This window comes from Crocuta crocuta, unplaced genomic scaffold (genome assembly GCF_008692635.1).
Source record: "Crocuta crocuta isolate KB4526 unplaced genomic scaffold, BGI_CrCroc_1.0 scaffold55, whole genome shotgun sequence".
NCBI classification, from domain to species: domain Eukaryota; kingdom Metazoa; phylum Chordata; class Mammalia; order Carnivora; family Hyaenidae; genus Crocuta; species Crocuta crocuta.
Genome location: NW_027530512.1, coordinates 1115950 through 1138319, shown reverse-complemented (window position 1 = coordinate 1138319; position 22370 = coordinate 1115950). Strand labels below are relative to the sequence as shown.

Here is a 22370-nt window from a genome sequence, read left to right as displayed (position 1 = left end):
GGGGGGGGCGGGGGGAGGAACCAGGAAGAGAAGGGAGAGTGAGGGACAGTGGGGTCGGGGAAAACAAGGTGGAGAAAAAGCAGATTACCAGATGTTCAACAAAAAGCCAACCACACACTATGGCACTTTTTATAGCCCCTTGTCTATTAGCATAAAGGGCTCTAATTCCTTTTAAAAATCAGAGCTCCCCTCTACCAACAAAGCCTGAAATGCCTTTTTCCTGTCATCAATACATTCCCTAAAGGAGAAGTTTCTCACTTCCTCTTGGAGAACTGAAGGAAGAATGCCTCAATCTTGACTTGCTTTCTGAACTCTGATCTTGATAACAGAGATGCCAACTATCTCCACTCCTCAGAGAAATGGCCACCATTTTACACCCAAACAAGATGAGCAGTATCTTTTTTTTAAAATGTTTATTAATTTTTGAGAGAGAGAGAGAGAGACACAGCGTGAGTAGGAAAGGAGCAGAGAGGGAGGGAAACACAGAATCTGAAGCAGGCTTCAAGCTCTGAACTGTCAGCACAGAGCCTGATGCAGGGCTCGAACTCATGAACCGTGAGATCTTGACCTGAGCCAAAGTCAGACACTTAACCACTGAGCCACCCAGGTGCCCCAAGATAAGCAGCATCTTGAAAGGACTAGCAACAAGTTAAAATGAGTTCAAGTCAAAATATCCCTATTTAGAAAAATAAAAGCAATAAATCTATTCCCAACCTATCTTCAATCAAGGATTTGTCATAAAATACAACAAGAACAAGGTAGGAGGTAATCCAAGGGTCAGCATGTAAAAGATCCAGGACAAAAAGCAAGAGAACTTCAGAACAACAGGAAAATATTTCTCACTAGTGTGGTCTCAATTCCCTGCCCTGCCCCCACCCTCCGCCTCCAATACTGAAATGGACTTCTTTATTGCTCTGGCAGGGTAAAAAGAACATTTTTAAAAAGTACTTGGCTAAGGCTAAGATCTTGGAATAGAAGAGAAACAAACTAAGGCTGTTTCCAAGGAAAGTGACTAAGTATCATGTTCAACATAAGACAGGGCATTGATAAAGTTTCTAAGATTAGACTCCATGAACCTAGGTTTCCATAAATCCACGACTAAGTAAATTCATCTCACGGTACCAACATGATTTTCCAAAGCCAACCAGCATGAGTTTCTAAGTGAAAGCTTCAATAACACCCATGAAATGCACTGTTATTCCAAATCACAGACATCAGAGCTGGTATTAGACAATCAGAGTAGCTAAATCAAGGTCCTTTGGTGGGAGGAAATCTCCCCCACCCCTCCAGTTCTGCTTTGCGGCAGGATGACCTACAAGGAATAAGGGAAATATTGTACTTGCTATAACACAACCCGTAGAATATGACAAATCCTAGGGGACAGGCAAATTATGTAGAAAGTGAACAAATTCGGGGAGTCACCATCCGATTAGCCCACACCAATTCTATTCAAGTGCGTTTAGGGTCCTAATAATCCCTTAAAAATATCTTTTATGTGAGTTAGCAGGAAGAGAATCTGGGCTTTCTTTTTTGTTTTTTCTACCATAATCCTTAGTTCCAAGATTGAGACTTCTCTAGAGGGAACCGGAACTGCTGGAAAACTAGTACGAGAAAGAGATATGGTGATATGTGACTAAACAAACTCACTTTCCTCAATGCCAAGATTTTCTGGCCTGAAATATAGATACAGGTTCCATGTATCTGGTAAAACTTCCTTCCCTTTTTCAACATCCAGAAATTTAAGTTTGACTGAAGTCAGCACAAGGGCTTGATGAATTTCTGATAAAGAGATCTTTAGATAAGGGAGCCTGACCGGCTCAGTTAGTAGAGCATGTGACTCTTGTTCTTGGAGCTATGGGTTCGAGCCCCATGTTGGCTATAGAGATTACTTAAAAATAAAATCTTTAAAGACAAAAAAAGAGAGAGATCTGTAGATGATCAAATGGCATATTCACTCCCTCCATGAAGCAAACAAGGATGGCAGACACTGCAGTGTTTCTAATCATCATCTTCCAGAACAGGGACATACCCAAAGCTGAAGTGATCTGAGTTTTTGCAAATGGCCCAGAGATCCCAGAAAACCACACAGAACTCAACAAGATCTCAAAATAAATTAAGAGGCACTACAATAACAGATTTGTTCTAAGACCCTTATGAATTTCCTATAGATTTAAGGACTCCACATTTAGTCATCTCAGTTCATTAGATGGCCTGGCTTATTCAAAATCCACCTTCATCCAAGCTGTAAAAAATAGAGACGGGTTTCATAAGCAGCCATTTAATCTTCACCTTAAAAATATTCCTGGTCCTACCTTCTGACAGACATAAAATTAACATCAGCCCTGACCTCACAGTATATTAAACTGGGGAAGGAGAGTTTAATGAACAGTGGTTGGCAAGAGGCAGGAATAAACAAGGGGAAGAGGATGATTGGGATGGCAGTTGCTACAGCAACACTAACAGTGCTGAAGGAGTGGGTCGGAATATATGCAGGTAAACAGGCAGTGCTCGACGGCAGGAGAGGAAGCTGGGGTGGGTCCACTGACTGTCAGGGTGCAAGGCCACAAAGTTAGAGGAATGTTAAAGAGAAAAGAGACAAAGTCTGGAAAAAATCCTAAGCAGAAGAGGGTCTGAAAACAAAAATCACAATTTGTTACCCTCTTTTATGAACTCCTATGCAAACAGTTGAAAACAAGAGAGGAATGTAAAGGAAAGGGGAGAAGGCCAAACTGTTTCTTACAGAAGCCATTCACTAAGAATGTATCCCCAAACCAAGGTCACATCTAGTTGGTAGTAATAGATATGTCTCAGGGCACTGAGTTAAACATCTGATTCTTGATTTTGGCTCAGGTCATGATCTCACAGTTCGTGAGATCGAACCCCGCACCAGGCTCTGTGCTAATAGCACAGAGGCTGCTTGGGACTCTCTCCCTCTGCTTCTTCCCTGCTCACACACACTCCCTCTCTCTCTCAAAATAAATAAATACACCCAAAAAAAAAAAAAAAGAAAAAAGAAAAGGAAAAAAGAAATATCTCAGGAGCACCTGGATGGCTCAGTTGGTGAAGCGTCCGACTTCAGCTTAGGTCATGATCTCACTCACGGTTTGTGGGTTTGAGCTCCATGTCAGGCTCTATGTTGACAGCTCAGAGTCTGGAGCCTGCTTTGGATTCTAGGTCTCCCTCTCTCTCTCTCTCTGCCCCTCCCCCGCTCATGTGTCTGTCTCTCTCGCTCTCTCAAAAATAAACAAACATTTTTAAAAAAGGAAATATCTAGAATAATGGCTTTGAAACTTTTTTTATAGAAACTCTGTAAAGTACATTTTATACTGCATCCCAGCACACCCACATTTCACATAAATTCATTAAATAATACTTACCACTTGCCACACTGATTTTTCTATTCTATATATTTTTATTTAATAAATACTTATGACCATCTAAATTGATTTCATGGCCCACAGAAACACTGAAAGAGCTTTCTACCTTAGCCTCCTTGCTTCCATTCTTGGCCGATGCTTCATTTATCCTGAATAGCACAGCCAGGGGGACGCTGAACCATGCATCAGAATACATCATTCCTTTGCTAAAGATCCTCCAGTGGCTCCCTATTTACAGAGTAAAAAACCAAATTCCTTTCCATGCCAGTAAAGCCCTAGACAACCACCTTCCCATCCCTGAATCTCTGACTCCACCTCCCAGCATTTGTCCTACTTTACTTCAACCACATGATGCCTGTTTACTGATTCTAGAATAAGTCAAGTATGCTTCTACTTCAGCGTTTTTGCACTTGTAGATCCTGCAGCCCACAACGTTCCTCTCCAGATACATCCATGGTTCAGTCACTTTCTTCTTTATTCAAATATCTTCCTTTCTGACAGCCTGTGCACAAATGCGAGCTCCCTCATACTCCTTATTTGTCTCCTGGGCCTGCTTTATTTTCTCTACTACATGAATCACCATCTTACATACCATATTTTTTTATGTATTTACTCTCTCATCTGTCCTTTCCCATTAGATTCTTAGCTTTTATATTTTTTCCCCACATATCCCAAGTGCATCAACAGGGTCAGACACGTAGTAGTCATTCAATAAATAGCTGCTGAATGAATGATCTAATGGATCATGAGCAGCAGTTTGAAAAACCCTGACCCTGGCAACATTGAAAAGAAAAACAAGCTCCCCCAAAGTCCACATGTGTCCTGACATTTGCCTGCACATGAAACCTAATCTGAGAGGCAAGCAGCAAATCAGCATAAAACTGGGGGAAACAGCAAGAGGTTTGGAGATCATCTGAATCAAAGTCATCTTTGACAGGCAAAGAACTGGCCCAATTTGCCAATGACTACCCAGGCCGCTCCCTCTTCATGGGACACTAGCACACATCCTTCAAGGAAGTTAAATCCATCTACCTGCTAATAAGTGGCCAATAAGAAGGAAGAGTTTAGCAGATAGACAGGTATTTTAATTATATCTTGTACTTTAAAGTGTGTTTCTGATATGCAGAATAAAATTTCAAAAGGAAAATTAATAATTACATTTGGGGAAGTCAAATTCAAAAAAGAAAATTCATCTCTCAGGTTTTAGAAAGTGAACAGTGAATTCTACAGGTTTTGAACATATGCCCCATCCAATGATGTTTGCAAACAGATAGTGATAAACATTCAGACTGATGGGTGTACAAAGATATATTAACTAATGTATTCTTTAAAATTTTTTAATGTTTTATTTATTTCTGAAAGAGAGAGACAGCGTGAGCAGGGGAGGGTCAGAGAGAGAGGGAGATACAGAATCTGAAACAGGCTCCAGGCTCTGAGCTAGCTGTCAGCACAGAATCTGACATGGGGCTTGAACCCACTAACCGTGAGATCATGACCTGAGCCAAAGTTGGACACTCAACCGGTGTGAGCTCACCCAGGTGCCCAAATTAATACAGTAATTAGACTATAGGATTTGGCTAATTTCTTTTTTTTTTTTTTACACCTTTCGTTTTATTTTTCCAAGTTTTCCTACAATGAACATGAATTTTTTTCTATAGTCAGAAGAGAATGTGTTATTTTAAAATATCACCTCATATACAGACCCTTTTTTAACTAGGGGACCACAGGAGATAGCTTTGAGAAAAGTAAGAGAATAGGAAATTTAAAGATCTTCTTAATGGAAACTTCAAATATACTGCCTCATAGGATTCTGGTGCAGATGCTAAGTCTGAAATTAAATCATACTTTAAATTCATATGATAGTCAAACAAAAATTTCAGAATCTTCTGAAAATTGCAGTGTCCCTTACTATCAATAAGGGCAAATAATATCCTTCCTTTGATAGGTTTCTAAGTACTAAACAGGCCTACCTTGGTTAGCAGTGAACACAGTCAACAGGTTAGGTCTGAAACTATACTCAGTTTGATTTTATTCTGTAGATCCCCCACCCCACTTCCAAAGCACCCATAAATAAATGGCAAAGTCCTATTAGTGGAGTAAAAAACAGATTCAAAATACAAAGTATCTTATGCAGAATCCAGAAACTGTTCTTGGAAAGTCTTCTGTAAATGGGTAAATTAATGAATAAAGAAAGCCAAAATGGGGGCGCCTGGGTGGCTTAGTCGGTTAAGCATCCGACTTTCGCTTGGGTCATGATCTCGCGGTTCGTGGGTTCGAGCCCCGCGTCGGGCTCTGTGCTGACTGCCAGCTCAGAACCTGGAGCCTGTTTCTGACTGTTTCAGTCTGTGACTCCCTCTCTCTCTGACCCTCCCCTGCTCACGCTGTCTCTCTCTCTTTCCTAGAAATAAAAAAAAAAAAAAAAAGAAAGCCAAAATGATTGAGAGTGTACCAAGAAGTCCCTATCTAAAATATGTAACTTGCAACAAATAAAATATAAGTGGTCAAACCTGTTAACACAAAGTAAAAAGTTCAAACTACAACGAATCCACTGATGGGATTATATCACAATAGACACCCCTGAAGAAGCAACTAGTTCATTTAATTTATAAAATGTTTGTGTGTACAGTGTATCATCTAGTCCTTACATAATCCTGTAAGGCCTACAGTGGGGATAACATAATTCTCATTGCACCCTGGAGGAAACTGAGGTCCTGAGCAGTTATATGGTTTGGTTCTGAGTATAAATAGGTGAGCAGCAGACATAGGACCAGAAGTTTTTTCTGCTTCTTGGCTCAACAGGCTCTCACAGGAATACATGGTAGAGACTGATTATTCCACCCGACAAAGTGACCAGTGTCAGCTCAGCATCAGGGCTAGAAGCATTCATCTGAATTATTCACTTCACTCTTTCCTTTCACTTAACACTCAATTTATTCATGCAGGCATTTACTAAATAAACATTTATTGAATACCTGGTAACTATTTTAGGTATTCTGCTAGGCCCATAGATTCAAAGATGAAGTACAATGAAGGGGGGGAACCCTCAAAAACTAGTGAGGGACAAGAAAACCAATAGTTTCCTTCTATAACATGAATAGTGTTGTATTAAGGAGAACAGGTGCTGTGAGAGACATAGGACGAATATCTACCCTCTACTGAGGAAACAGGAGTGGGTGCGGTCACAAAAGTCTTCTTAGAAGAAAAACCCAACCTGACTCAACAGAAAGAGTCAGAGAATTGACTCAAATTCTTAACTGGCAAAAGAAATGAGATACATCTGGATATGTTAATATATGGGTAAATTCCCGACACATACTGATGAGTGACAAAGTCAAGTTGTAGAATTACTGTATAGTGGTATCTAATTTGTGTTAAAAACACACATGTGTATAGAGACAAAGCCAAAGCCATATGTTTTCTACGGGTACATATATAAGCATATTAAAAACAAAACAAACAAACAAACAGGTTCTGGAAGCATACTACAAACTCCTAACGCTCATTACCAAGGGGAGGGGCAGGGGACCAGGACTGGAACAGGCAGTCAGAAGGGACTTCGGCTTCACTGAAAGTTTTCAAAGCAAATGTTATTAACACAGTAATGGTATTTTTTTTAAAAAAAGTATTTATTTACTTAGAGAGAATGTGTGTGTGAGCCGGGAGAGGGGCAGAGAGAGAGAGAAAGGGAGAGACAAGAGAATCAATCCCAAGCAGGCTCTGCATTGTCAGTGTGGAGCCCAACACAGGGCTCAAACTCACAAACTGTGAGAAAATGACCTGAGTGAGCCGAAATCAAGATTTGGATGCTGAACCCACCAAGCTACCCCAGTATTCATATTTTTTAACTTTTAATTTTGAAGTAATTATAGATTCAGAAGAAACTGCAAAGAAATGTGCAAGAAAGTCCTTTGTACCCTTTATCTAGCCTCCCCAACATTACCATCTTTCCTCACTATGGTATAATATCAAAACCAGGAAATTTACACTGGTCCAATCTACAGAGCTTATTCAGATTTTATCAGTTATATATGCACTCGTGTGTGTGTGTGTGTGTGTGTGTGTGTGTGTATTTGTAGCTCTATGCAATGGTACCATATGTACTGCTCCACATAACCACCACAATTAAGACACAATGTGTGCCAACATCACAAGCCTCCCTCGTGTACCCTTTTATAGCCACGTTTACCCTCTCGATCCCTATTGCTACGACCTGGCGAGCACTAATCTGTTCTCCATTTTTTCACATATATTAGTTCATGAATGTTACATACATGGAATCATGCAGTATGTGTCCTTTGGGACAGACTTTGTTACATAGCATATGGTTCATTTTTAATTTATAAAGGAACTACCAAACTATATTTCAGAGTGGCTATACTATCATACATTCCCACCAGCAATATAGGAGTGATCCTAGTTTCTCCACGTCGTCACCAGCATTACTGGTGTGTTTTATATTTTTTAAAATTAATTTATTACTTATTTTGAGAGAGAGCCAGCACAAGCAGCTGAGGGAGAGAGAATTCCAAGCAAGCCCCACACTGTCAGCACAGAGCCTGACACAACGCTTGATCTCACCAACCATGAGATCATGACCTGAGCCAAAATCAAGAATTGGACACTTAACTGACTGAGTCACCCAGGCGCCCCACATTACTTATATTTTAAAAAACTAAAATAAGAAGTAGGCCAATGTATTTTAAAACAAAGAGAGAGACAAAACTAGACATTTTTAGCTTCCTATGGATAGATATGCCTAACACCATCTACGAAATACCTCTGTAACCAAAAACATCCCAGAGGAAAAAAAAAAAAAAACCACCCACAAAACCCCACATCCATTTAAGCCCCAAGATCTAAAACCAATTTACAGAAAAAACTAGGGTAAGAAGGAACATGCTAAATGACAGTATAAAAATACAAACAACATAATCTAAAATGTGAGAAATTCCATAAAAAGACAAATAATCCAGATTAGGGATTTAATATCACCAACTTCTGAATAACAATACTTGAGGAATATTAAAGGATACGTATTGACTGATATGTGCTTCTAAAACTCCCATCCATTCATGAGACATTCCCTAGATGTTCTGGTCTGAAGTTAAGTCCCTTGTTATAAAAAACATATGTGCTTTGTGCAAAGGAATGGACATGGAGAAGCTCTGGCCTAGAGTCCAAAGACGCTGGGTTAGAATGAACACAGAAACAAATTCAACGCAGACCTCTGAATAACCACAACTTACATTTTGCACGATAAGCAAAGTTACTAAATCACCTGTGATATCGTTTAAAATGGCAGATTCAAAGGTGCTGCCTCAGGTCTCACAGTTCAATCTCTGGATCTGAGCTCCAGGAAGTCGCACTTTAACCAGATTCCCAGGTGATTCTCATACCCTCTCAAGTTTGAGAACCACTGGGTTAAGATACCAGAGGCCTGGTGTCTTCCAGTGGACAAAGCCGATTCTAGAGCTCCACCTTGTGGCCTAAACACTAGACAGCAACCTCACCAGAATCCCCGGGTACCCAACATTACTCTGACAGGTGGTCACAACCCAGCAAGAACTCTTGCAACAAATCTAAGGATTTATTCCTTAGAGACACCATTTCAATTCATGCCATTATACTTTAGGAATTAACAGGTCCAAAAAACATTACAGAAACCCTGCTTTGAAAATACATACTATTTGGGGATGAGTATAAAATTATGCATTCATTCAATATTTACTGAAGGTACTAATATTCTAAGTGATGGGTTGGGTTCTAGAGAGAAATAACACATGGCCTTGTCCTTAAAAACCCACAGGAAGGACACCTGGGTGGTTCAGTCAGTTGCGTGTCCAATTCTTTTTTTTTTTTTTTTAAATAGTTTATTGTCAAGTTGGTTTCCATATAACACCCAGTGCTCATCCCCATCTCCATACCCTTCACCTCCCTTCCCCTCCTCCGCCACCCTCATCAGTCCTCAGTTTGTTCTCAGCATTCAAGAGTCTCTCAAGGTTTGCCTCCCTCCCTCTACCCCACTATCTCCCCCCTTTTTCTCCCCCATGGTCCTCCATTAAGTTCCTCCTAATCCTCCTATACATGCAAACATATGGTATCTGTCCTTCTCTGCCTGACTTATTTCGCTCAGCATAACACCCTCAAGTTCCATCCATGTTGCTACATGTGGCCAGATTTCATTCTTTCTCATTGCCATGTAGTATTCCATTGTATAGATAAACCACATCTTCTTGATCCATTTGTCCGTTGATGGACACTTAGGCTCTTTCCATGTTTTGGCTATTGTTGAGAGTGCTGCTATGAACATTGGGGTACATGTGCCCCTATGCCTCAGCACTCCTGTATCCCTTGGTTGAGTGTCCAATTCTTAAGTTCGGCTCAGGTCATGATCCCAGAGTCTTGGGATCGAGCCCCACATCAGTCTCCATGCAGAGTGTAGAGACTGCTTGGTATTCTCTCTCTCTCTCTCTCTCTCTCTCTCTCTCTCTGTGTCTCTCTCCCTGGACCCCTCTCTCCCGTTTGCTCACGATCTCTCTCTCTCTCAAAAAAAAAAAAAATCCATAGGAAACCATGACGGGTGATAGTAGATATCAGGATAAGCACTTTTTTTTGTTGCTGAGAAGCAATTCCTGGGCACTGGGAAGGAAATAAAAAATGTATTGGTCTAACAGGAGATAAACACTCATATTAAAAGAAAACAATGATGGCAAAAGCAGCAACCGAGCCAAGCAACATGCATGCCACAGACCATAAATACTTTACAGAGATTCTGATGAAAGCAATCTCTTCCCATAGAAGACAAAGCTTTGGTCACTCAGCACACATTCTGTGCCAAAACTGTGCCAGGTGCTGGGGTCATATGGGTAAAAGGAAGCTTTGAGTGTGTAACAGGGAGCAAGGATACTTTTCCTGATGGGCAACCAATTGTTTGCAGCCTTGAAAGGTAACTAAAACCTGGAAAGACCAAGAAAAGCAAGAAAAAAAAGACCTCCTCCGTTTGTGTTTGTATGTGGAAGAGAGTACAAGGGAGAGAGGAGGGACACTGGCACCAGAGGAGGAGCAGACTGCTTGCTGAAGGAATTGTTTTAGCCAGTAAAGTAGGTCATACACTCATTCCAAAAAACATTTTCTTAGAGCATCCCACATATAGGTTCTGGGGATGTGCCCATGAGCAAAGAGAACAAGAACTCACTAAAGCTCCTGGGCAGGGGAATGGCAAGAGCGATGTTTAAGAATACGTGCTACGTGGCAGAAGCAAGAGGCAAGTTAAGAAGCCGGTGCAGCTGTTCCCTTCTGGAAATAGTGCTATGGGCTTGAGATGGAGCTAGAGCTTTCAGAACCGAAAACAGGGGCCAGGCACTAATGGGGAGCAAAGCTGATTATGGCAGAGGGACAGAGAGATAGAAGAGGAAAATGGGACTCTGGCGTTTCAGATGGGATGTGATGGTGACACTGATAAATCAAACAAGAAGAATCAGTTCTAGGGAGAAAACAAGCTTTCAATAGGCTTAGGTGGATGGAACTCTGGCCTGAGTATTGCATATGCGCAGATACAAACATAGGAGAGTGGGGAAAAAAGAAAGAAAGGAGTGGCTAACCTGAAGGCATGTCTCCCGATTAGACCTAATCATTCTGACAATTAAACTCCAACAATCTCCAGCAATTCTCTTGTGGTTTTCTACATCATCATTGAAACTGCTGGGTCCTCCTGACTCTCCTCTCTCCCTCTTTTGTCCCGTCAAGCCATTCTCTGAAAACTGGTGATACTGCTACAACCACTGGAATCACAGGGAAAGCAAATTCTATGTGAAGACAACAGTGACCTTGGATCACCTTAGGGGCACCTGGGTGGTTCATGAGATCGAGCCCTACATCGGGCTCTGCACTGATGGTGTAGAACCTGCATATTTCTCTCTCTGTCCCTCGCCCATTGGCGTTCTCCCGCTCGCTCTCCCTCTCAAAATAAATGACTCAACATTAAAAAAAAGAAAAAGACTGAATAAGTAATAAAATTTACTTTAAACACCTTAAATATACTTCTTTTAAAAAGTTCATTTACTCATTTTAAGAGAGAAAGAGAGAGAGAGAGCGTGCGCACAAGGGAGGGACAGAGAGACAGAGAGAGAATCCCAAGAGAATCGCAATCTCTGTGCTGCCGTAAGTACAGAGCCTGACATGGGGCTCAATCTCATGAACTGTGAGGTCATGACCTGAGCTGAAGTCAAGAGCTGGGACACTTAACTGACTGAGCCACCCAGGCGCCCCTATATATACTTTAAATTGTAAAGTGCATGAATTCTAAGTATATAGCTCAATATTTTTTTTTACTAAAGTATATACCTGTGAAACTACCACCCAGATATAAAATCCTAGAAGCTTTTCTCATAATACCCTTCCCAGTGGTAACCGCTATTATGACTTCTATAACCTGCTTATTCTTGAACACCATACACTCTTTTATATCTATCTGGCTCCTTTCATTCAACATTATGGCTGTTTGAGTCATCCAGGTCAATGTGTATCTACAGTTCATTCTTTTTGTATCTATGTGACACTCTATTGTATGGCTACTCTGCAGTTTATTTATACACTCTTCTTCAATGGACATTTGGGTTGTTTCCAGCTTGTGGCTATTATGAATGAAGCATCTGTGAATATTCTTGTATGTGTCTTTGGTGTAAGTTCATACTCATTTCTCTTAGATACACCTAAGAGTTAGGTTGCTGGCTCAGGGAGTCACATGTCTAGTTTTAGTAGATATTGACAAAGAATTTTCCCATGTGGTTGTACCAACGTACCCTCACATAAAATGTCTGAGAGTTTCAGTTGCTCCGTGCCCTTGTCAACACTTGGTACTATCAGTCTCTATAATTTTAACCATTCAAGATATATAGTGATACCTTACTGTGGCTTTAATTTGCACTGCCGTCAGGAGTAATGAAGTTGAATGATGTTTCAAATGTTTATTGGCTTTTTGCTATCTTCTTTTGGGAAGCACCTATTCAACATTTCTGCTCATTTAAAATATCGAGTTTTCTTTTACTTCCCCAATTTTTAGTTCTATTACATTCTAGATAGGAACTCTTGTTTAATACATGTATTATGAATAATTTTTTCCTAAATCATGGCTTGTCTTTTGGCTCATCTTCTCCCTTAACACTGTCTTTGGTAAACAAAAGTTTTCAATTTGAATGAAATCCAATTTATCATTTTTTTCTTTCACGTATACTGCTTTTTGGGTGGTGTTTAAGAAATCTTTGTCCACCCCAATGGCCTTAAACTCTGGTCAAGACAGCCTCATTCTTTAAAGTTTCAACAAGCAGCAGAGCAGGAGTGCTTTTTCCAGCCTCTGTGGTTTTCTCTAGGCTCTGTTTTTCCATAATAATTTTAGCAGCCCTCAACAGGCAACGTGGCAGAGGCTGTCTGATTTGTCCAAAAGGCGAGGAGTTACACTTAATTTGGTCTCTACTAGGAAGCAGGATTGACACGGGCCCCACAAAACAGACATTTAACTTCGAGGCTCCCAAAACCACCTGAGGTCCTATGAGAAATTTCTTTTTGATAGTAGGAATTTGCACTCATTGCCCATTCTCAGAGGTGTCATTTACGCACCACGTGAAAGCACCATCTTATAAGGTAAGTCTTTACCAGGAATTCCTGGCTTGCCTTAGTTTTATTATTGAGTGGGAAAGAATCACTCTCTTTATTATCCTTGTCAAAGCAACACACGGTTACCTGTCACAGAACTAACAGTTTCTGACAGAAAGTGACAGAAATTAAACATAGGAGAAGGGAGAGAGGTTGTGAGTGATCAGTCAGCTGAAACAGGGAATTAAAAGGGTGAGAGGAGCAGAGTAACAACAAGGGAATCTACACTTTTCCCAAACTCTCTCATAGAGGATGGCACACCTGAAACCTGTTCAGAGGCCGGCTAGGCCAGTCCAAGCAAGAAATGATGAAGGAGAGGATGGCTGTAAAAGGACATCAGCTGAACTAATCCACACGGAAGGAATGAAGCCTTGTCCAAATGTGCAATGTATATGTGTGCATGTTATCGTTTTCTCTCTCACCAGCTCTACCCGATGGCCCACTCATTACCACTATAACCCCTAGGGCAGACCTTTCAAACTCCCATGTCTATAGGGCCAGGCAAGTAATGTGAATGAGGGAAGCAGCCCTGGATTGAGACATCAAGGAGCGGTGGGGCACATCTGGAAGGTCTGAAGAACTCATGGCAGCTTTGGCTAACTATTGCCATAGGAGAATAAAGACCCAATGATACCAGAACTTCTGACTTTTTAAAGAAGTGTTAAAAATTATGATTTTTCTGTGTAATTTCCCGAACACTATTAATGATGTAGGCCAAACAAAATATCTCTCAGGGTTGAATTTGACCTATGTACAGCTAGTTTACAACCTCTGTTCTAAGCTCTGCAGCAAAATAAATAACATGTACAGGTCTCCAGGATTAGAAAGAACAAGAAACTTAGAAAGCTACCATGTATACAGAGGCTGGGTCAGGAGACGGTGAAAAAGGGTTTAACTTTTTGAGGCAGAACATCTAAAGGACTCAGACTTTAGAGTTGGACATGTCTGTGCTGAAAAAATCAGGAGAGGAATCCTGATAAAGGTCTATTACAAGTGGGCATAGATGAAAGAAAACTAGAGGTACAAGGACCTTTGCTTTAAAAGGGAGAGGGTGGATATGATACACCAATACACACACACACACACACACACACACAGACAGGCTATTTCCACTCTGTGCCTTGATTTCCTCATCATTAGACTAGGAATAGAACCTACCTCAAAGGGCTGTCATAGGACTAAACAAAGAACTATTCATATGTCTGTCACTATCCCTTGTAAGTAACGCTTAATAAATGTTAGCTATTATTTATTATGATGAGGCACTGAGAGGTGACGTAACTTTGGAGATTACAGAGCTACTAAGGTATGGAGCCTGGATGTGCGGCCAGTAGGAGGGCTTCAGATCGTACACTCTAAACTGTCAAGCGCTTCTGCCTCCCCTTACCTTGCTGCCATGCACACGAAGAAGTCAGATCAGACGGTAACTAAAGTCCCCTCTAAAGCTAACATTTTATTCCACCAGCAGCCCTTTAATCTGCTTATTTCAGGGCAGAAGCAGGGACACATGTGATCCCGCTCACATGCCTACACACTAAAGTAGAGAGGTACAGCTTGGGCTTGGAGTAGGCCCGAGAAACCATTCCAGCATGGAATAATCCATAGGTTAAGCCAGGAAGAAAAAGTGTTCAGTGTGAGACCCCCTTATTGATCTATGAAGATTATATTTGTTTCTAGGAAGCCCAGAATTCACTCACATGCCCGAGCTATTATAGGCTGAAAATTTAATTTACTTATAAGCCTGCTAAGAACCACAGTAGGTTCTAAATCCAGAATTGTTAGAACACCGAACAACTTTTATCCTCTTGGGAGTCAAATGTCTCTATCGGAACCTAGTAAAAGCTCTCTTCCAACCCCTAGAAAAACTGTCATGTGCACTCAGTTGTATACACAAGGATACACAACTTTACCTGCAATTTCGAGGGGTTCAAATTCCCTAAAATCTTTCTGTAACTTTAAGTATTTCTTGGAATGCTACTTCTACTTTGTTCCAGGGTTGTCCTCCCAGGGGATTCAGATTTGCCCTGGGATCTAGATTGGGGTTTCTAGGCAGCCGTGTTGAGGAGACAAATCATCTATTGCAACTCAGCATGATTAATCCTGCATGGAAAAGACAAAGGGCCTTCTCTTTCTCTCCCGCACCAATTTGTACTGAGAGAATTCAAACAGAAACAATCTGTAATTTAATCCCAAAACACTAGTGGATGAAGAACAGGAACCCAAGATTATTTCGTGTCCCTTGTCTACCTCACAGAACTGCACAGAATCTTAGAAGTATAGAAAAATAACAGATAAAAACATCCTAGGCCACTGTGCTCCTCCTTTTATTCCAAGAAAGAGATCAGTCAAGATTACCAATTAACCTTAATCGATGACTTTTCTCCTATATGGGCTTTGAAAACTACAGGTTACCAAAAAAACCATGTAACCTCATTTATAATTAAAGAAGTAATCAAAACAAGAAGATAATCTTTCCCTTAATAAGGTGGTTTAAGTGTCGGTAAGGATCTGGACAAATGTGTAGTCGCATGCATAGTTGGGGGGTAGGTTTGTAAATCATTGTGGCCTTTGGTGGTGGCAGGACAATGTAACAATTTTTACCAAAAATATAAAAACAGAGGCACCTGGGTGGCTCAGTCGGTTGGGCATCCAACTTCGGCTCAGGTCATGATCTCGTGGCTTGTGAGTTTGAGCCCTGCATTGGACTCTGTGCTGACAGCTTTGGACCTGGAGCCTGATTCGAATTCTTGTCTCCCTGTCTGTCTGCCCCTCCCTTACTCACACTTTGTCTCTCCCTCTCTCTCTCAAAAATAATAAACATACACCCCTCCTTTTTTCTGAGAGCGAGAGCGAGCGAGAACGAGAGAGAGAGAGAGAGAGAGAGCGCAAGTGCGGGAGGGGAGGGGGCTGGGGGGGGGGCAGGGGAAAGGGAAAATGAGAGAAAGACAGAGAATCTTAAGCAGGTTCCATGCTCAGCACAGAGCCTGATGCAGGCTTGAGCTCATGAACCCTGAGATCATGACCTGAGCTGAAATCATGAGTCGGGCACTTAACCGACTGAGCCACCCAGGCACCCCTGTACACCCTTTGATTCAGCAATTTCCTACATGTATTTTTGTAAAGGTAGGCCAATACAGATGTGCAACCAGGCTCAATGCAGCATTATTTATAATGGCCTAAATGGAAACAAGAAGTCCTGGCTGAAAAATCACTGCCATTAAAAGAATGTGCTAGAGGGGGTGCCTGGTTGGCTCAGTCACTGGGGTATGAGACTCTTGATCCTGGGGTTGTGAGCTCAAGCCCCGCACTGGGTGTAGAGATTAATTAAAAATGAAATCTTAAAAAAAAAAAAACAATGAGGGGCTTAAGCGTCCGACTTCAGCTCAGGTCATGATCTCGCAGTCCGTGGGTTCAAATCCCGCATCGGGCTCTGTGCTGACAGCTCAGAGCCTGGAGCCTGCTTCTTCAGATTCTGTGTCTCCCTCTCTCTCTGCCCCTCCCCAGCTTGTGCTCTTGTCTCTGTCTCAAAAATAAAATAAACCTTAAAGAAAAAAGAAACAATGAATGTGCTAGATCTATTAGTGCTGATAGGTAGGAATAAAGCTCCAATATGTGTACTATTAATTGAAAAAAGAAGCTGAAAACAGTAGGTATTAGTACATGGCTCCTTTAGCCTAAATTTTTTAAAGGATACACATGCTGGTATGTGCATTAAATTATGTTCTGAAAAGATAGGGGTGCTGGGTGGCTCAGCTGGTTAACTGTGATCTCAGAGTTCATGGGATCGAGCCCAGCACTGGGCTCTGCCCTGAGAGTTCACAGCCTGCTTGGGATTGTCTCTCTTCCTCTCTCTCTCCCTCCCCGACTCAAGCATGCACATGCTTACTCTCTCTCTCTCTAAATAAATAAATAAACTTAAAAAAATTATGTTCTGGAAAGATGTAAGAAACTGCTACAGTTACCTTTGGAGAGAAGGACTAGATAGAGACCAAGAAGGAGAACTGTACTGGTGTAAAAACTTATAGAAATTATAAAAAACATAGACGAGATTCTTTTTTCTTTTTTTGTTTCCTTACACTTCTCTTGATATAAACCTTAAATCTAATAAATGTTACTTTAAAATGAAACAATAATCTCACTTAGATTTTTTTTTGTTTTATTTATTTTAATGTTTATTTATTTTGGGGCGGGGGTGGGGGAGGGACAGAGATAGAGAATCCCAAGCAGGCTCCATGCTGTCAGTGTGGAGCCCAATGTGGTACTCAAATTCATGAATTGTTAAGATCGTGACCTGAGCCGAAATCAAGAGTCGGTCACTTAACCAACTGAGCCACCCAGGTGCCCCAGATGTTGTTTTGTTTTGTTTTGAAGAAGCCATGTTTAGCAAGAAGTCAAGTAGAAAGGGGAGGAGAACCCAAATACAACGCACAGTAGGAAACTGCTGGGGGAAAATTAGGAGGACGATTAAAACACTTAACCCTTCCTCTTCTCTCAAGACACTGCTAGACAGCACGCACTGTTCCAGCTTTCCAGTGGGGGTGAACAACTCAGGGCCTCACTCCAGCTACTAACTATTCATTACAGTGGTAAGTTTGGAAGGTAGTAGGTTGGGAGAAGGCTGGCATACTTAGCCCAAATCCTGCCCCTTGTAATATGGATAAGGCGGAACAGTTATTCCTAAAGAGTCCTAAGCAGCAGAGAATGTTATAGCTGAACACAGGGCACCACAGGCAGAGACAAGCCTCCGAAGCACATGGTGCAAAGGCACACTAGGGGTCCTGCCACTCGATGCATTTCAGTAGTGTAGGAAAGCAAGGGCTGGGTGCATATGTACCAGACAGGGCAGGGAAATGTCTGCTGCTCTGAGGAGACTCAGGGAGCCCTGCTCAACATCAGGAGCACCCCTCTGAGCTACACAGATCTGCCGCAATAGTTCTAGCTCCCTCTGACTCTCCCATGGTGAGAATTAGCTAGAACTAAATATCACCAAGGAAGATAATCCTCTGTACTTAATTGCCCTTTCATTTGAGTCCCATGAAATAAATCATAACCCCACTTACTTTCCATGATATTCTTCTGCAATATCGCTTTACAAAGTAGGAAGTGACCTCCATGCAGAATATCCAGAGGAGCTGACAATACATGTATGTCTTTAAGAAAGCAAGGCTAGCTTTAAGTACAGGTGCCATAAAAGGGTGTTCCTCACCCATGGGATTTAAAGAGCATGAAAGAGCCTCCTATTTGAACCCATCCACACATTTCCCTTAATGACGCCTGGAATTCTATTAGTGATTTGTATCATCAGTTGAAGATTGTCCTAAATATACTCTTCTAATAGAGCAAACAGAAGGAGAAACACATTAGGTCCCTAACACTATAGTGCAGTGGCTCTTAACCTTTATCATTTTAGCCACTGGTCTGTTTGAAAAACTAAAAAAAGCAAACTCCCATTGCAGCAACGTGCACTCACATGGGTGCATAATATAATTTCCACACAATTTGGGGGATTCACATTTCTCCTGAAGCCTGTGTAAGAAAACCCTCCAGCTTGGAGTTAGGAGACCATGGTTCAGCGGCTGCAAGTTTAACACATTCTTCCCCTTGATCTCCTCTGTCCCTGCTACGAGAGGTCCCAGGCATCTAGGGAACCCTGGGCCTAAAAACAGAAGGCAGTACTGAAGGAAGGCTCTCACTGGTTCATCTATTCGCCTTTAATTGTCTTGTCTAGAGTCAGATTACAATTTATGACTCCCTTAGCAAGGAGTGTGCATCTCTCACACTGCCTGTCTCTTGGAGACAGGGCTCCCCTGGCTTCACACGTACCAGTATATGTTAAGAGACATCCAACTGAGATCAACAGCCAAACAGGTTTTGACAACGCTTGCTGGCCTTGCTGGCCGATCACATTACCTGAGAGTTGAGGTGGGGGAGATTTTAACACCATATGTATAAAGGGGACTCACCTCTGAGGTTTTCGAATATCCCAGAGTCCCACTCCTTCTTTTGAATTGGCTGTGGCCAATAACCTGGGCTCCACAGGGTTAAACATGACACTGTGAAAGGCTGATGGATAGTTTGCCAGGCAGAAGGGCTCTGTGAATAGAGAAATGACAATCAGCCCCATAGCTCACTCAGCAGCTCTGGGCCAGCGGGAGGCAAAGCAGGAAGCACACCCTACAGTAACTGCCCTAGTAGCTGGAGCCCCAAAGTAGTCCATCACCCCAGCAGACATCCCTGCTCACGAGGCCCCAACAAGGACTAGCACACACTTTCTGCACGCAACGTCTGAAAACAGCAACTCTAACACATATAAACAAACTTGAAGCTATAATACTCAGAAATACTATTATACCTCTTCAGATCCTGTGACAAAACAAAAATGGTCACAGTAACTGGGAAGGTAAGCTGTTTTACACTAAGTAAAATTGAATTCCACATGAGCTAAAAAAAAAAATTCACAACCAATTACTAGCAGGATTATTGTACCTTAATCCAAATTTATTAGTTTTAGAAATTAAAAGGTTTTGAAACTACACAAAAACTTAATGAAGACAAAGCAAAACAATGAGAAAAATGAAGACAAGGAAAATTAATAGCGCAATCTTCCTTTCTCTCTAAACTGCTTCCTAAATTGAGGGGGAAAGAGCCTCGGTCTAGAATTTTATGATTTCACTCCCAGTATTAAAATATTTTTTAAAAAGCATAATACTTGAACTCTTGCATCCAGCCAGCTTCTAATCAACTTCACTTAGGAGCCCTGCAGCCCTCTGTATATATTAACTGGCCCCAGGTGAGGAAGTAATGAGTCACTTTCTACCCAGAAGGAGATCCTCCTGTGAAAGTTGTTTAGAAGCACTAGACAGCACTCTGCCGTATAGGCTATCACATGGGACACTGCACAGGCCTCTAGGCAGGGGTGCTCAGTCACCTCAGCCAGCGAGCAGTGCAGACAAAGAACTTCACCTACCCAGGGCATGGTGGCTCAGCCACAGCTGCTCCTTGGAACTACCTATCTGCCTGGCCCTAAAACAAGCTTCCCTTAAAGCCTGAATCTCAATAATGGGGCACAGCCCAGCACGTTAAAATTCTCTGAATATAAAATAATAAAAAGATCCAGGTCCTGCCAGACAAGACAGGCAGGAAAGTAATTCTGTGTACACAGGTTATGATCATGACAATACTGCATGAAAAGTGGGTGCAGGGGTGACACCGAGGGTAGAGCTGGAGGAAAGAGTCTTTGAAGACGGGCAGAGTTATAGAGTGAACTCTCTATTCAGGAAATAAGCTGAAAAGATGCATTTCCTGAAACACTTCAGAGAAATTCAACAAAACAATTCTTCATTCTTATACTTCAGAAGCTCAAAGAGCACATTTGGAGGAGGAACTCACCTGGATGATCCCCCTTACACAGAGAGTGTTTGCCATCATTTTCAGTTTCTCTAAACAGGTCTGAGATCAGGATGCAAGTGTATAACACATCTGTTCTGTAAATAACCAAGACTCTGCGCATGTCAGCACCACACGCAGAGCTGGCCTTCGGTGGCTACCCTCTACAATGAAGAACTGCCCCTCTATTCCTTGGCACCACTAAGCACCAAGGCGCTGTGGTGCTTACTGTAGGTCCAAGGGTTTGTGGCGACTCACAAGTGGCTCGAGGAGGGAGAAGAAAGGTGCCTCACTTCTGACTGCTAAGGGGTAGGATGGGACCTCCAGAGGCACACATCTATGCCCCAGCCCAGAGTGTCCTCTCCCTATCCATCTTTCCCACTCAGGTCACTCAGGTCATCAGCTGGATCTGTAATGAACGCGACACCAAATTCTTTAACACGGTGCAGCAGCACTCCGAACCTACCTCCATGGGGGGACTCCCGGATGTCCCAGATGAGAACCCGGCCATCATCTGAGGAGCTGGCAAAAATGTTGTCATTCACTGGGCTCACTGATAAGCCATATACCGCATCTTCGTGAGCAAACACATCCAAGGTCTCGCTGCTGAGAGACAGAGAGCAGAGAGAGGCACACAGGCACACACGTGCATACACAGAGTGCAGAGTCCCAGCCCCAGAGTTCCTCGGGTAGGGTTCTCTCTCATTTCCAGTAGAAGGTCAATCTAGTGAAACCCAAAGGAGACTGTATTTCCTTAGAAAGTAGGTACTCAATTTCAGGTAAAAAATAAATTCTACTGGGGCGCTTGGGTGGCTCAGTCGGTTAAGTGTCTGACTTCGGCTCAGGTCTCGATCTCATGGTTCATGAGTTCGAGCCCCGCGTCAGGTTCTGTGCTGACAGCTCAGAGCCTGGTGCCTGCTTCAGATTCTGTGTCTCACTCTCTCTCTGACCCCTGTCCAACTTATGCTCTGTATCAAAAATAAATATTAAAAAAAAATTCTTATATAAAACTTCCATTAAAAATGTTGTTACAGACTTCATGATAAATTTGCTTTTTGCACTAAATGAGCATATTTGAAAGTGGCTCAATAGATGAGTTTAGTGTTTTCACTTACTGCAGAATGCATCTGCTTCTGTACAGATTTGGAGGTGGTGCTTGATTTCCAAAAACAAAGGAAAACTTTAAAGCAGACAGGTGTGATGTCAGCAGGCGTAGAAGAGGGTGGATCTGGCAATCTGGTATGGTGAGCAAGAGCAAGGCTCTGGGGCCAGGCTGTCTAGGTTCAGATCCTAGCACCACCTGACCATAAGTTATCTAGCATCCCTACACCTTAGTTTCCTCATCTGCAATGAGACCATAATAGGATTGCTTCATAAAATTATTTTGAGGGTTAAACTGATTAATACATACAAAGCACCTAGAATAGTACCTGGCACATAAAGATTAGTCATTATTATGTTGTTTCCTTCTCTTCCAATCTCTCCCCTTTAAATTTTTACCTAAAAAGCATAAGTTCATTCCAACTTTACAAACCCTTTCCTTTTTGTAAATCAAAATTGTATTTCAAAAAACAATATTGGTGTAAAGGGAATTTGCCTCTCTTCATATGATAAATAGTCAGCCACCTTCACATACCAACAGTCTATTTACCTTTCAACATCATGGAGGATAACTTGTTCATCATTTCCTGTAAGGGAGAAAAGCAGACATTTGAAAATTCCTGCAAAGTGCTCCCTGTCCATATTATAACATAACATTTTAAAGTTTTCAGAAAACATATGAACAAAGTCAATGTTAATACAAAGTAGGAGTATTAATTAGAAAAAAAGCTTTATAAAAAGAATTTCAGAAGGATAGGATATTCTTTTCTTTGAGAGAGACAGAGAGAGCAAACAAACAGCAAGTGGCAGAGGGGCAGAGGGGGGGAGGGGGAGGGAGGAAGGGAGGAGGGAGAG

General features: G+C 41.8%; 1 protein-coding gene across 2 annotated transcripts in view; it reads right to left on the bottom strand.

The window, feature by feature from the left end:
* Positions 1-22370, bottom strand: part of DCAF5 (DDB1 and CUL4 associated factor 5) — a 102240-nt gene that overhangs the window by 48372 nt on the left and 31498 nt on the right. The window contains exons 3-5 of one of the 2 annotated variants that reach the window (XM_077767108.1): positions 22066-22102; positions 20881-21020; positions 18992-19121 (exon numbers count right to left, since the gene is read on the bottom strand). In XM_077767108.1, the coding sequence (XP_077623234.1) occupies positions 18992-19121; positions 20881-21020; positions 22066-22102 (307 nt within the window). The remainder of the gene's footprint in view (positions 1-18991; positions 19122-20880; positions 21021-22065; positions 22103-22370) is intronic. The other variant, XM_077767109.1, reaches the window with a different exon arrangement.